At 37.2% G+C, this 16,111-nt stretch overlaps 1 protein-coding gene across 1 annotated transcript in view; it reads left to right on the top strand.

The window, feature by feature from the left end:
• Window positions 1-15,843, top strand: part of Cr2 (complement C3d receptor 2) — a 17,171-nt gene extending 1,328 nt beyond the window's left edge. Inside the window, exons 4-16 of the mRNA XM_005348923.2 lie at window positions 370-777; window positions 1,645-1,821; window positions 1,896-1,986; window positions 2,258-2,334; window positions 3,126-3,533; window positions 4,903-4,984; window positions 5,278-5,360; window positions 5,838-6,230; window positions 7,549-7,734; window positions 12,769-12,954; window positions 13,551-13,574; window positions 14,225-14,297; window positions 15,750-15,843. Coding sequence (XP_005348980.1) covers window positions 370-777; window positions 1,645-1,821; window positions 1,896-1,986; window positions 2,258-2,334; window positions 3,126-3,533; window positions 4,903-4,984; window positions 5,278-5,360; window positions 5,838-6,230; window positions 7,549-7,734; window positions 12,769-12,954; window positions 13,551-13,574; window positions 14,225-14,297; window positions 15,750-15,843 — 2,282 coding nt within the window. The remainder of the gene's footprint in view (window positions 1-369; window positions 778-1,644; window positions 1,822-1,895; window positions 1,987-2,257; window positions 2,335-3,125; window positions 3,534-4,902; window positions 4,985-5,277; window positions 5,361-5,837; window positions 6,231-7,548; window positions 7,735-12,768; window positions 12,955-13,550; window positions 13,575-14,224; window positions 14,298-15,749) is intronic.
• Window positions 15,844-16,111: the final 268 nt, after the last annotated feature.

The raw sequence follows: 16,111 nt of genomic DNA, 5'->3' as shown, positions 1-16,111 counted from the left end.
AGAGAGAGAGAGAGAGAGAGAGAGAGAGAGAGAGAGAGAGAGAGAGAGAGAGAGAGAGCAAAACAAAACAAAGCTAGAAATCTTAAGGGTCTGATCTGCACCACAATGCCCTTCAATAAACTTTTTATTCTGTTTCCTTAAGTCAAATGAAGCAAGCAACTTTTCTTTCTCTCAAAGACCCATGTTCTTAGTGAGGAAATTTGAGCCATGCACATAAAGAAGAGTGTGTATTTGGTAACTAGAATGAAGAAATTAGCAAAGGAGACATACTCAAAAATAAAGTTTTAAAATCACATTTTAATTATATTGCATTAGTTGACTGAATGACTCATTGCAGATTCAGAAATCACTGTCCTTTACCTTCTCTAGAAATTCTCTGCCCCCCACCTCCACCTGTTCTTAATGGAAGACATACAGGCAGCTTTTCAGCAAATGTATCATATGGAAGCACAGTTACCTACACCTGTGACCCAAGCCCAGAGAAAGGAGTGAACTTCATTCTTATTGGAGAGAAGACTATCTATTGTACCAGCGACAGCAAGAAGAGTGGGATCTGGAGTGGCCCTGCTCCACGTTGTGAACTTTCTACTTCTGCAGTTCAATGTCTAAAACCCCAGATAGATAGAGGTCAAATTTTATCTATTTTGAAAGATAAATATTCCTATAACGACACTGTGACATTGTCTTGTGAATCTGGCTTTAACTTAAAGGGCAGCAAGAGAATTCGATGCAATGCCCAGGGCACATGGGAACCATCAGTACCAGTATGTGAAAAAGGTGAGTGCTATCAAAAGATGAATCATTTCAAAAATTTAGAGGAAGGGCCTATGGACTTTACACAGGGCCCTTTGTAGTCCCTATACATTCAGTCACACAATAGTGGTTGTAAATAAGAAAGAAGTCTTTCTTAGCCCTCCCTCGCCTCTATGGAAATATACTAAAGTTTACTAAGTTGTTCATTTCTCTTAGAAATATAGGAGCAAAAATACTTGTTTGTCTTAACAGTATTTTTTTTCCTAGTTTTTAGAGACAGGGTTTCTTTGTAGCTTTGGAGCCTGTCCTGGAACTAGTTCTTGTAGACCAGGCTAGCCTCGAACTCACAAAAATCCACCTGCCTATGCCTCCTGAGTGCTGGGATTAAAGGCATGCACCACCACTGCCTGGCTTTAACAGTAATTTTTAAAAGGGAAGTTACCAAAGCTTTCACCTGTAGGTATATTACAATCTTCCATAAAGTCTTCTAAGATAATTCCTTCAGAAGGGAAAAGCTGGTGTAATGGCACATGTCAAAAATGCTACAACTGGGGAGACTAATACAAAAAGGTTGGAATTTGAAATCAACTTGGGGCATAGAGTAAAATCCTATCTTTTTAAAGAAAAATGAAATGATGAAAAAAAGAGTGGATTGACTGGGGCACATGAAATGAGTTATAGCAAGCAGGAGCCAAACAGATCAGTGGCAGCCTGAGTACAGAAAAGAAAATATAATTGAGAAATGATAACCTGAAATTACCCAAGGACAGCAAAAATATCCTCTGTTCCAGACAACTGCCATGATAATGGGATTCTATTTATTTTGACCTCTTTGGCTCTGTTTCTATTTTTTACTCTAAAATTGTTTCATTGTATCTGCTTTTCCTTTAGAATGTCCAGCTCCTCCTAAAATCATCAATGGGCAAAAAGAAGATAGGCACGTCCTCAACTTTGATCCTGGAACATCCATAAGATATAGCTGTGACCCTGGCTATTTACTGGTGGGAGAGGGTACTATACACTGTACTCCTGAGGGAAAGTGGACACCCACTGCCCCCCAGTGCAAAGGTATTACACTACAACTACAGATATTTAGCCTAAGATAGTCTTGTGTTGTTACTCACTTTTATCTTTTTTCTTAGTTGCAGAATGTAAACCAGTAGGACCACATCTCTTTAAGAGGCCTCAGAGTCAGTTTATTAGGGCAGCTGTAAATTCTTCTTGTGAGGAGGGGTGAGTGAAGAATGTCTCATCCTGAATGAGGTCTGTCTTATCAGTACCCACTGAAAACTGTGTGTAAGAGTTCGCCTTAAAGGTCTTCCTTTGTCATGTGCTCATGGGTATTTATCACAATACTTTTCCATGCATGGGAACTACACAATGGATAGATGGTGCTGAAGTAGGCTATATTGTTTTTTTCTGTTGCGTCTGCCTCTGGAGCCCATGGTGCTTGCTTAGCTTATTGGTAATGACATGGCCAAATGATACGACTCTTTGTCTCCAGGTCCCAGTTAAGTGAGAGTGCTTATCAGCTGTGCCAAGGTACAATTCCTTGGTTTTTAGAGATTCGTCTTTGTAAAGGTGAGTAACAAAATTGACAGAGGACTTAAAGTGATATAAGATTTTTAGACTATGTTACTGGAATTAGCACACTATTTTGTCAAGTTTTATGGCTATTTATTTTGCCATCTTTCTTCTCTTACCGCTTTTTACTTTAATCAGTCAAATTCCATGTACTCAGTTACCAAGTTTATGTTGTGGTTTAGGATTATCAGAATGTAGAGAGTGATAACTATCTGAGTCACTACCCTACTTTAGGTTACATCAAGGTTTAGTGAAGAGATTAGGAGATTGATATCCAATATGAACTCAGATCTGTTCCTACTGTCTAATACCTGTATGACCTTTGGCAACATATATGAATTGTAGAAACTCTAGTCTCATCAGTAAAAGTTCCACTAACCCACAGGTTTGGGTTATTAGAATAAAATGGTACTGTACCTACTTTCTGGATAATGAAAATTCCTATTGTAAAGAAGGTGCTCAACCAGCAATAATTATCCTTAGTCAACCATATAGCTATTGTAACAAAATATCCTCCAAAAGTGTGATTCTGTCACTTGTACCTTTGATTCTCATATTGACTGTGATAAAATAATTACTAATTTAATTAGTGAATATTGGGTCTTACTACTGCATGTTACCTTTTCAATACCAATCTTATTTTCATAAAAATCAAATATTAGATATACAATAATGTTTAATATAGCTCATAGCATGAGCATTCATCCACACCCTTCATAGAAACACGGTCATAACTTTGCACTTCTAACCCTGGTTCAGAAGTCTACAGTATCTTTTTATGTCCCCAGAAATTACCTGTCCACCACCTCCTATTATCCACAATGGGACACATACAGGGAGTTCCTCGGAAGATGTCCCATATGGAACTGTGGTCACCTACACGTGTTATCCTGGGCCAGAGGAAGGAGTGCAATTCAACCTCATTGGGGAGCGCACCATCCACTGTACAAGTGGAAGCAGAGGAAGAGGCTCCTGGAGTGGCCCTGCTCCTCTCTGTAAACTTTCCCTCCCTGCTGTTCAGTGCTCAGATGTCCATGTGGCAAATGGATATAAGCTGCCTGGCAAAGGAGCCCCATATTTCTACAATGATAGTGTGACGTTCAAGTGTAACAATGGATACATTTTGAATGGAAGTAGTCAGATTCGTTGTAAAGCCAATAATACCTGGGATCCTGAAATACCACTTTGTGAAAAAGGTAAAAAGTCAAACCCAATGGGAATTTTAAATGGCATTATACTTATTTATATTTTTCTTTTCTGTTTTTTATTTTTTTTCCTCAAGAGAAAGTTTCTCTGTGTAACAGCCCTAGCTGTACTGGAACTCACTTTATAGACCAGGCTGGCCTCGAAGTCACAGAGATCCACCAGCCTCTGCCTCCTGAATGCTGGGATCAAAGGCATATGCCACCACCACAGCCAGCTTCTTTTTTTTTTTTAATTGAAGAACTGGAGATCAAACATAGGGCCTTACACAAACTAGGCAAGTATAAACTACATCTCCAGCCACTATAGTTTAATTTATTATTTTCTACTCAAAACAAGAGTCTTTTTTAAAAAAGCAAAAGGGATATAGATTTCCTTCATATTTCCTTCATTACATACAAAGCTATACATGTGTTGTATTGTGGTCTTTGCATGAGGGTACCCTTGGATTTGGAACATGTTCAGGGTATTGATGAAGGAAGGTCATTGGATAATTAATAAAGAAACTGCTTGGCCTGATAGGTTAGAACATAGGTGGGTGGAGTAAACAGAAAAGAATGCTGGGAGGAAGAGGAAGTGAGCTCAGACACCACGCCGCTCCTCTCCTGGGCAGATGTGATGAAGCAAGCCACCAGGTCAGACATGCTGAATCTTTCCAGGTAAGACTGGTGCTACACAGATTACTAAATATGGGTTAGGCAAAATAAGTCACCACCTCTTGGTGCTACACACATTAATAGAAATGGGCCAAGCAGTGTTTATATAAATACAGTTTGTGTGTTGTTATTTCAGGGCATAAGCTAGCCAGGCGGCCAGGAGCCGGGTGGCAGGAACACAGCCCACAGCTCCCACTACAGGGTATAAAATGAGAAGAACTTTTAAGGAAGCCTTTAACTAACGGAACATTCACATCATAGTCAGTCCTAAAGACAGTAGACAGATTTGTTTCCTACAGCATGAATCCAGGATCACTAGTACAGCCACAGAACAGAAAACATTCTATTATGGATAAGAACTTACTGAATCATGCCTTCAAAGTTTCAGATTGGCACCAACTGTTGTGTTCTTACAGTTCTGGAATAGAGTGCTGTTGTTGGTGTTTATATGGCAAGTTCACTCTCCAGGCCACCACCCTCTTGGGCACCACCATTGTTGATATTCATGTAGAAATATGCTCCTCTGTATCTAGAATAATATGAACAATACACTTGTGACCCTTACCACAAGTTATGGGAAACAAATCCACCCGCTGCCTTCAGGACTATAGAGTCTTGCCCATAAGGTAAAGGCTATTTTGGTTCCTGAGTCATTTTTCTTTATGCTATGAGGAACCTAAAAGCAATCTCAACTTTGTCTCTTCAGAAGGATGTGAGCCTGTGCTAGAACTTCATGACCTTCCAGATGATTCACACATAAAACTAGTGAATAGAGCCTGTCAACATGGGTGAGTATGAAGTTGTCTCTCTAAGAAAGAATTGTGTCTTGATAAAACCCTTTGGGGATTCCTCATGCTTTGACCCACAATGGTCGAACTAGCAACAGGTCCTGCCTGCTTTTCTGACATGGAGAGAGCTTTGCTAAGAGTTTCTTATATGTAAATAGCTTTCTCTTTTGGAGGACCAAGAGTTTAAGTTTCTTTGTGCTAAAGCTGACATTTAGAAGTACCTCTGTAGTTGTACAGTCTATGTTGCAGAAGTAAAATATTGAAAGTAAATGTAGTATAACAACTTTTTCTAGGTACCAGTTGACTGAACATACTTATGAAAAGTGTCAAAATGCTGAGAATGGGACTTGGTTCCAAAAGATTGCAGTTTGTAAAGGTAAATTATGGACACAGGGGAAGCCAACTATGGATTAGGGAGTTAGAAAGGGATAATCAATTAGTGGAGAGGAAGTTTACAAGTTCTTTAATAGTTTATACTTCTCTTTTCTATGTATAAGATATGGAAAATCTTTTAGTCTTGATCAATGCTGGCATTAAGAAGCAATTTGCCAAGTTGGAGTGAGTATTTACCATATGTGTATGAATATGAATGTGTGTGTATATATGTATATATATATTCTAATTTTACTAAATAGAAAAATATGTGGGATATTTCTAGAATATAGGAACACAGCTATATTTCTTCCTTTATATTTCATTTTATTTTCTGAAATTTTGGGGATCAATTTGCACATAAATTTCATGTTCTAATTTCCAAAATTTAAATAATTTTCTATTCATATAAATTATAAGGCACTTGTATAGTGTTTATATATTACTATGGAGACTCAAATTCTCCAAATCTCTTCTGCAGTTATTCTCTGTCAACCTCCACCAAAAATTGCAAATGGAAAGCATACAGGAATGATGATAGAGCACTTCCTGTATGGAAATGAAGTCTTTTATGAATGTGATCCAGGGTTTGATCTTCAGGGAGAGAAAAGTTTGCAATGCAGAAATGATCCTAAAGGACATGGATATTGGAGTGGGCCTCCACCAAAATGCCTAAAATCTTCTCCTCCAACTCATTGTGCTGATCCAGAAGTCAAACATGGATACAAACTCAACAAAACTCATTCTGCATATTCCCATAATGACATATTACATGTTGCCTGCAATCATGGCTTCATCATGAATGGCAGTCACTTGATAAGGTGTCATAACAATAACACATGGATACCAGGTATACCAACTTGTATCAGAAAAGGTAAGCCATTTTTATTGGTTAAAAGTGAAATCTTTTACAAAATAAAAAAGGCTTTTGAGTATGCATTCTACCTAAAGCATCTAAAAACTATAGCAGTTAGTGTTTTATGAGATGATTTGCCTTTTCCTATCTCTTCACTTGACTCCCTTTTCTCTTTCCTTTGTACATTATAATGATTAATTTATATATTAATCAATCTCTAATTTATTCATTCTTATGAATTTAGTTGGAAAAGTGTGCACAACTTTGGGCAAATACTTGAGAAAAATATTTTGAAATTTTGATATTTAAGGCTATTGTGCCACCGAGAAAGAGGAAAAGTTCTGAAGAATGAACCTGACCTTCAAACCCACTATATGGTCTCATAATTTTAGCTGTTATTTGACAGCTTATTCCTGATAGTACCTGTCCTCATTAGAGATTGTCAGGTGCAGCCTCATTAAATTAAGCTCCACAAAGGTGTGGTGGGACGCACACTCTGCTCTTCGTGCTACGTGTTACAATACAGTTCGCGAGCTGGGCAAGGGGCTAGAGATTGAAACACACACACACAGGGGCGGGGAGGGAGGAGGGAGGGTAAGATGAAGAGGGGGAAGAAAGGAGGGAGAGAGGGAGGGAGAAAGGAAGGGAGGGAGGAAGGAAAGAAGGGAGGAGAGAGACAGAGACATGGGTCATCCTTTAATTCCCCAAGAATGCCAACTTTATTGTGTTCCAGGGAAGCTTATATAGTACCTTCCCTGACCAATAGCCATGTCCTAGCTCTCAGGATTTTGAGCTGCAAAGCCCCCAGAAACCACTCCCCTGTCTTGTGCTCAGAGCAGTTGCAAGCACAGGAAAATAAGTTGTTTGTTCAGAGCAGCTGCAAGCATAGGAGAAACAAGCTGTTAACAGGAAATTCAGGGTCTGGGGGTCTACAGCCCCCAACAGTGTGATTTCACTGTTCCTGGGCATCTGTTTGTTGATATTGGGATGTTTGGTGCTTAGATAATTAGCCTGTTTATAACATAGAAGGAAAAATAATGGATCAATTAGCTGTAAAAACCATTACTCTTGCTCAATTGAGGGAATATAATAGAATAGCATAAAGTAATAAATCATATTTGTAGACCACAGTTACAGATATATCACCATAGCATCATGTGTTCTACACTTTTCTCCTAATCGTATATGGTATAGAAAGGAAAAGCACACATTCATCTAAACTTGAGAATTAACTAATTTGCAGGTTTCACATTGGGTTTTCTGTGTTGCTATTACTCAGTGATTGTGTTAAGTGTTATTCTTTGCCCTATTAAGTCTTTCCTTGTTGATCTCCAAGCTTTCTTAGGTTGTCCTTCTCCATCCACAATTGCCAATGGAAATCATACTGGTGAGAACATAGCTCGATTTTCTCCTGGAATGCCAGTCATGTACAGCTGTCACCATGGTTACCTTCTGGCTGGAGAGGCATTGCTTGTCTGTACTCATGAGGGTACCTGGAGCCAGCCTGCCCCTTATTGCAAAGGTATTTTGTCTGCTTTGTTGTTGTTTCTAGCAAAGTAATTTGTCCCAAACATATATGTTCAGTTAAGCATTTTATCTTAAAATTGTTAGAGATTAATTCGATGATTTAATTGAGTACATTTAATAAATTAATATATTAATCTCAGATCTTAAAATGAAAATGGCATAACTATATGACTATTTAGTTAATAAAAATTAATTAATATTTAGAAAATAATAATTATTTATGCATCAAAGTTGAAGTGATTTTTATAATTTAAGTAACTAAACAAAGGTTATAATCACACTATTGTTAAAGTTTTTGTAAGAAGGCATTTGACATAAAATCAATAAAAATCACAATTTCCTTTTGATTATATTTCCCTATTTGGTAGTGAGATTATGGTTAAGTTTTTCTATTGATTATTTGGGAATCTCACATCATTCACTCCGATTGCATTCACCTCCCAATCTCCTTATGTCTGCACCCCTCCACTGTGACCACTCCCTCCACAAAGAAAAGAAAAATACAAGTCAGTTTTGTGTTGTTTGTATACTCACTGGAGTATGGCCAAATTCCTAGTGACCAGCCCCCTAAGTGAGGATAACTCTTTCTCTACCTGCATCTGCACCAGAAGCTATCAACTGAGGAGAGCAGTGTGTTGTGCAGAGAAGGGAGGGGCCAGTTTTCCAATGCCCACTCTACAGCCTAAGGTGCTGGGACAGCTCTCCTGTACCCACCACCATTGCACTGGCAGATGAGGGGTGGGGCCAGCTCTTCCACAATACAATTTTTTAAACAATTTTACATATAAAATATTATCAGCAATGTATATTAAATAGGAATAATAAGTCAGTATATAATATTGCAGAGGATTATACTTTATGCCAGATGCTGTGCATTGCTTCCATTATTATCTCATTTAATATTCACGAAATCCATAAGAGTGGTACCATTGTTATTCCTGCTTTCTAGATAAGGTTTCAATGTCTCAGAGAGATCTGTGACTTACACAAAGTCATACAACTAGAGTGAGGATTCAAGCAAAAGATCTTACCAGGCATGTTTCTAATTTTTATATTGTAAAATGATGTAATCATATACAAAATTCATGTTCAAGAACCATGCAATTGGGGGAAAAGATAGCTCAAGGGAAAGATGTGGTTAAGAGTCAAGCTGTTCTTCCACAGGACCCAAGTTCTGTACCTACCACTTACATAGGGTGACTCACAGCCACCTATACCTCCAGATCCAGAGAATCCAATGCAGAAAAAGAGGATTTTCTGGTCTCTAAAGCACCTGTACACATATGCTGTTCTTACACACTCATGCACTCACATGCACACAAAGACACACACACACACAGAGAAATCTTTTAAAATGTTATCAAAATTGTCACAAAATCATAACATTCTAAATATGTTTAAGATTTTGTGTTAGGTCACATTCATAGTTATTCAGCTGAATGTGGCCACCTGCGATTGCAAGTTGAACACTATTGATAGCTCATGTGCTCAAAATATCAAAGAAGAAATGAGAATGTGCATGGATGTATGAAGAATTAGACTAGAAACCAAGAAGGAACAGTGATTTGGAACAATTAATATTCACCCCTTAATATTTTTAAAGAAGGTGTTAGAATTATTTAAACACTGTTAACATAGACACATAAACAAAAACCAATGCAGCTTAAGTTGCTAGGTAGTTGTTGAAAAATGCTTAAGGATAGCCACATCAGCTTGCTTCTTAGGTCAGCATAATTGAAAAATCTTTTTCCAACCCTTTACTCTGAGGTAATGTTTGTCTTTGAAGTTGAGGTATGTTTCTTGTATGCAGCAGAAAGATGTTTTTATATCCATTCTGTTAGCCTGTGTGTTTATATTGGCAAATTGAGTTCATTGATATTAATAGTAGGCACAGGCTACTTATTCATTCCCAGATGCCCAGGCACAAAAAATAATTACACAGAAAATATATTAATTACGATGCTGCTTGGCCTATTAGCTTAGGCTTTTCATTAATTAACTTTTACATCTCAAATTAAACTATTTCTATTATTTTGTGTTTTACCATGAGGCTCGTGGCCTACTGGCAAGGTTTTGGCTGGTGTCTTACATATTTCTCCTTCAGCAGCTACATGACATCTCTCTGACTTTGCCTTCTTTCTCCCAGTATTCAGTTTAGTTTTCTTGCCTAGCTCTATTTTGCCTGTCATAGGCCCAAGCAGTTTCTTTATTCATTAACCAATAAAAGCAACACATATACAGAAGGACTTTCCACATCAATTAATGACTAGTGTTTGCTAGTTCCTCTTATTTGGTAGTGGTGGTGGTGGTGGTGGTGGTGTGTTTCCCTTCTTTGGGTTTTGTTGATGTGGAATTATCTATTGCCTGTGTATTTGTGGGTGTAGCTAACTTCTTTGGGTTGGACTTTTCCTTCTAGTACTTCTGTAGAGCTGGATTTGTGGATAGATATTGATTAAATTTAAATTTGTAATGAAGTATCTTGTTTTCTCCGTGGATGGTTTTGAAAGTTTTGTTGGGTTTAGTAGTCTGGGCTAGAATCCAATGTCTCTTAAAGTTTATAGGAACTCTATCCATGTTCTTTTGGCTTTTAGAGTCTCCATTGAGAAGTTGGCCATAATTCTGACAGATTTGCCTGTATATGTTACTTGACCTTTTTCCTTTACAGCTTTTAATATTCTTTCTTTATTCTGTATGTTTAGTGGTTTGATTATTATATTGTGAAGGGATGTTTTGTCAAGTCCAGTCTATTTGGTGTTATATAAATTTTTTGTACCTCTATAGGTATATCCTTCTTTAGGTTGGGAGATTTTTCTTCTATAATTTTGTTGAATATATTTTCTGGGTCTTTGTTCAGAATTTCTTCTCTTTCTTCTATCCCTATTATTCTTAGGTTTTGTCTTTTCATAGTATCACAGATTCCCTAGAAATTTTGTGTTAGGCATTTTTTAGATTTAACATTTTCTTTGACTAATGAACCTATCTCCTCGATCAGATCTTTAATGCCTGAGATTTTCTCTTCCATCTCTTGTATTCTCTTGGTGATGCTTACATCACTTACTCTTTTCCAGCATTCCTTCAGTTTATGTTTTCTCTATTGCTTCTATTTCCATCTTAAGGTCTTTAACAGTTATATTTGTTTCCATCAACTGTTTGGTTTTTCTTCTTGGTTTTCCTGACATTCTTTTTTTTAATTTTATTTATTTTTCCATTCAAAAATTTCCACTTCCTCTCCTCCTCCCATTTCCCTCCCGCTCCCCCACTCACCCTCCTCTCCCCGCCTCCAGTCTTAAGAGAGGGCAGAGTACCCTGCCTTGTGGGAAGTCCAAGGCCCTCCCCTCTCCATCCAGGCCTAGGAAGGTGTGCATCCAAACAGACTAGGGTCCCAAAAAGCCAGTGCATGCAGTAGAAACAAGTCCCAGTGCCATTATCAACAGCTTCTCAGTCAGCCCCATTGTCAGCCACAAGCAGAGCATCCGGTTTGATCACATGCTCATTCAGTCCCAGTCCAGCTGAATTTGGTGAGCTCCCATTAGATCAGGCGCACTATCTCAGTGGGTGGACCAACTGCTCGAGGTCCTGACTTCCTTGCTCATCTTCTCCCTCCTTCTGCTCTTCAACTGGACCTTGGGAGCTCAGTCCATTGCTCTGATGTGAGTCTCTGTCTCTATCTCCATCCATTGCCGGATGAAGGTTCTATGGTGATATTTGAGATATTCATCAGTGTGACTAAAGGACAAGGCCAGTTCAGGCGCCCTCTCCACTGCTTCCCAAGGACCTAGCTGGGGACATCCCCTTCCATGGACACCTGGTATACCCTCTAGAGCCAAGTCTCTTGCCACCCCTAAAATGGCTCCCTTAATGTAGATATATTCTTCCCTGCTCCTATATCTGCCATTCCTCCATTTCAACCCTCCAACTCCCCCAAGCTCTCCCCAATCCTTCCCTTTTCCCTTCTCTCTCCCCCTCTCCCCTTTTCCCCACTTCACCCCTTGTAGGGATAAGTCCCGCCCCTAAGGGAGCGCGTTCTCCTCGGGCTAATGTTTGCCTATAAATTTGGCAAGTGCTCCCAGCCACTGCTTCTGCTTTCCTGGTCTCCGCGGGAACGGTGGTTCTGTAAGTCTATTTCTCCATTAAAGATATATATATTTTTTTACAATCTGTCTGCATTCGTTTACGCCTTTACAACCCCTACTCCTATGCTCCCAACTTTTGCCTGGCGATCTTGTCTGCTTCCAATTTCCAGGAGGATCTATATATGTTTTTCTTTGGGTTCACCTTATTATTTGGCTTCTCTAGGCTTGTGAACTATAGGCTCAATGTCCTTTGTTTATGGCTAGAGTCCACTAATGAGTGAGTACATACCATATTCATCTTTTGGGGTCTGGGTTATCTCACTCAGGATAATGTTTTCTATTTCCATCCATCTGCATGCAAAATTCAAGATGTCATTGTTTTTTTTACCACTGAGTAGTACTCTAATATATGTTCCGCACTTTCTTTATCCATTCTTCCATTGAGGGGCATCTAGGTTGTTTCCAGGTTCTGGCTATTACAAATAATGCTGCTATGAACATAGTTGAACAAATGCTTTTGTAGTATGATTGGGCATCTCTTGGGTATATTCCCAAGAGTGGTATTGCTGGATCTTGAGGTAGGTTGATTCCAATTTCCTGAGAAACCGCCACACTGATTTCCTGATATTCTTTAAGAGATGTATTAGTTTCCTCCAAATTTTTGGTTGTCTTTTCCTCCAATTCTTTAAGAGACCCTTAGTATTTCTTTAAGAAAATATTAGAATTATTTAAACACTGTTAACATAGACACACAAATAAAAAACAGCATAGCTTAAATTGCTCGGTAGCTGTTGAAAAATGCTTAGCAATAACTGCCCAGAGTATTGGCTTATGCTATCCACTGAAACTTTGCTTACTAATAATGAAGTAAATTGATTTCTAGTAAGGACAGTTTCTACTTTCTTGGTAAAGGACAAATCATGACTATGTATTAGTAAGATTTTTTTTAATTGCAGAGGTAAACTGTAGCTTTCCTGAGGATACAAATGGAATCCAGATGGGACTCCAGCTTGGGAAAATGTATCGGTATGGAGCTACTGTGACTTTGGAATGTGAAGATGGATATACCTTGGAGGGAAGTCCTCAGAGCCAGTGCCAGGATGACCACCAGTGGAATCCTCCCCTGGCTATCTGCAAATATCGTAAGTGCAAGTGTCTCACCACTATTTATATGTGGCCTGTGAAGGAGGGGAATGGAGTATCTATCAGTGTAGGAAATTCACAGGGCTTTGACATAATGAACAGTGATGCGACAACAGATTGACTGAAAGGTAATAGTCAATATAAATAATAGTATAGATGAGGATGGGGTATATCACATCGATACTCTAAAAAAAGCAAACATGTCAAACTCACAGCCTTCTATTTGAAAGAAACTTCTGTGAGACTTATCTCTTTGCTGACTTTTAAGTGCTTACCAACTTGAGAATACTTCCAAAAACATGTCAGCTAGCCTGTTATAACAGTTCCTATTTTCATTTGATCTCAAAAATTACTGACTATAAAGCTGACTGTACTGATGAACTCGCACAACTCATCTAATTAAAGCAGATGGTATCCATTTAATTTTAACATAATAGAAGAATAATAATAACTTGTGAAAAAATATCTATATCCTAAGTAGACAAAACGGGATCTGAGTATCAACTGCTGGGACATTGCCAGGTGTCATGGTACCTAGATGACATTGACTTGTTCTGCTAGACTGATGTTTCATAATTTTTTTATTTCTCTTTAGGGTCAACTATGCCTCTTATTTGTGGTGAGTTCTCAAATATTTGGAGAAGAGTTTTTATAATTTTTTATAAATATATATAATTAGATGTTCTACATTCTACACATTAATATGTTTAATTTTAATTCATTGGGTCTAATGTTCTTTCATGTTTTAAAAGTATTTTGATATTCTTGATACATTATAAAATGTCCACTTAAGTTAGAGTTGAAAGTGTTTTCAAGGTTTTTAAATTGAAAGTCTCTTTTCATTTTCTCTTGATATTTGGTACAATTGAAATAAGTAATCTTATTCTGCTACATTAAAGTATACTTCACAACGAAGAGTCAAATATTGCTATGCAAAATCATGGGACTCTGGTATCCTCTCCTGTGTTCCTAATTACACTCTAAGGACAAGATTGTTTACCAATGAAACTGAAAAAGAATAGAGAAAACATGATGGAAAGTTGACTGGAGTCCTGTGGTCCATGTGCTGTAGACAAAACATCGACTAGATACAACTAGAAAAACTTAAAGCTCAATCATGATTATTCAGTAATTTAGAGTTTATGGTTAAGGAAAATGTACTAAAATATCACATTAACAACTTCTGTACACTAGGAGTAAGCGCTACAATCAGCTCGTAGCAATATAAGACATTTTTTCTGGCATTAAATGTTTATTTTCTCCCTTCAGGTGTTTCTGCAGGCTCAGTAGTTATTATTTTGGTTGGTGTCATCTTCTGTATGATGTTAAGACATAAAGAACGGTAAGTCCAAATGAATGTTTGACCAATAACTACTACAGCTTTTGGGTTCTTGTCACCAATTTTAAAAACACAACTTATATGAATTGGTGTGTGTGTGTGTGTGTGTTGTAATGTTTGACCTAGCATGACTTAAGCTTCCCCAGCTCTAAGTTACCTGATACTTGGCAAATCTTTCTCTGAGTATCTTTCCTGATTCTAGGGTGCACAAAACTTACATACACAAAACATACCCAGGTAGATACCTGATGTACATGCTTTATGAAAGATATCCTTTACATATACCAATATTCTGTAGTTTCCACAAGATTCAAGGGTCAGAGGGCTTTTATGTCATATCTGTATCTAAACCTATGCCATCTTTACTGTCACATACACTATTTCCAGTCATACCCAATTATATGGATGTTCTCAAAGTCCGTAGTGGAAAGCCAAGGCTCTAGTCCATTAGCAAACACTTCATTCTACCTAGAACATATTCCTCTCTTTGTTTTTACCTCTGGTTTTTTTTTAACAATTCAAATAAAACTATTAGACATTAATCACTGCTTTGTGCCCTCACCAAATATAATTAACTATGGTAACATCATGGTACTTCTTGAGTTGCAAGTTTGTCCTCTTTTACCAGACTATGACCTCCTTAACGTCAAAGTCTATGTCCTGGTAGTATACCATGGTGCTAATATAAGGAGGCAATCAATAGTTACTATACTACAAATGAACAGACATGATCATTATCTTTTCATATGCCTCCTATTTCTCTAGCATCACTCTCAAACTTTTTATAAAATCTTGTATATGAATGCTAGACATAGCAACACATGATATATTCTCAGAAAATCACTGACATTCTTTAATAATTGGGCTTTAAAGACATCAATGGTAGCATAGAAGAATAAATGCTGTATTTCCTACATAAATCGTTTAATTTTAGAAGCAATATACTTACTTTTATATTTTAGAAATACAATAATTATTAAAAAGCTTTATATAAACTAAAGGAAGTTAGACAAAAGGTTATATGAAAGTTTACAAAACAAAGGAAAGAATACAAGAAAACCATTAAACAAAATATTTCAAAATATCTTCAAGTGTTGTTTATTTAACTTTTATGTGTTATTTTATAGACTTTTTAATTTGATTTTTGCAAATTAAGATGTGTACTGGGTATCTTTTAAGTTCCTATAGAGAAGTCTTCCCTCTATACCACAAATCATTTCACTCTAGTGATAACATTGTAGGTTATAACTTGGACAATTACCAAACTAGTAAATTATTTATTTTTATGTGCCCTTAAAATTGGGGCCTATGGTTTTTAATATTTAAGAAAATGAGCTGAAATCACACATGAAAATACAATTTTCTGGATGATAGAAAGCAGACAGCTAGTGAGCCCTCACCATAATCACAGTTAATTAGTAGATTTGACAGCTTTTTCTTATGTTTCTCTTTTAGCAATTATTCTACAAAGACAAGGCCTAAAGAAGGAACTTTTCATTTAGAAACACGAGAAGTATATTCTGTTGATCCATACAATCCAGCAAGCTGATAACATGACAAGTTGGTATATAATAAAACTGAAATACATTACTAATATATATATATGTATGTATATACATATATATATATATCAAGATTTGCTTTAATATTTTCTCAAGTCTTTCTTAAACATGGTCTTAAGTAACTATTGTTTGTATCAGTCTTTAATAGCTATGTACAATATTATTTACTTACCTACTTCATATTGCTAACTGAAAGTCTTAGTTTAAAAACTGTCTATTTAGTAAATATGTAACAAATGTGATTAATAAAATTAT

This window comes from Microtus ochrogaster, chromosome 6 (assembly GCF_000317375.1).
Source record: "Microtus ochrogaster isolate Prairie Vole_2 chromosome 6, MicOch1.0, whole genome shotgun sequence".
In the NCBI taxonomy this organism is placed as follows: Eukaryota; Metazoa; Chordata; class Mammalia; order Rodentia; family Cricetidae; genus Microtus; species Microtus ochrogaster.
This window is presented reverse-complemented; position numbering and strand designations above follow the sequence as displayed.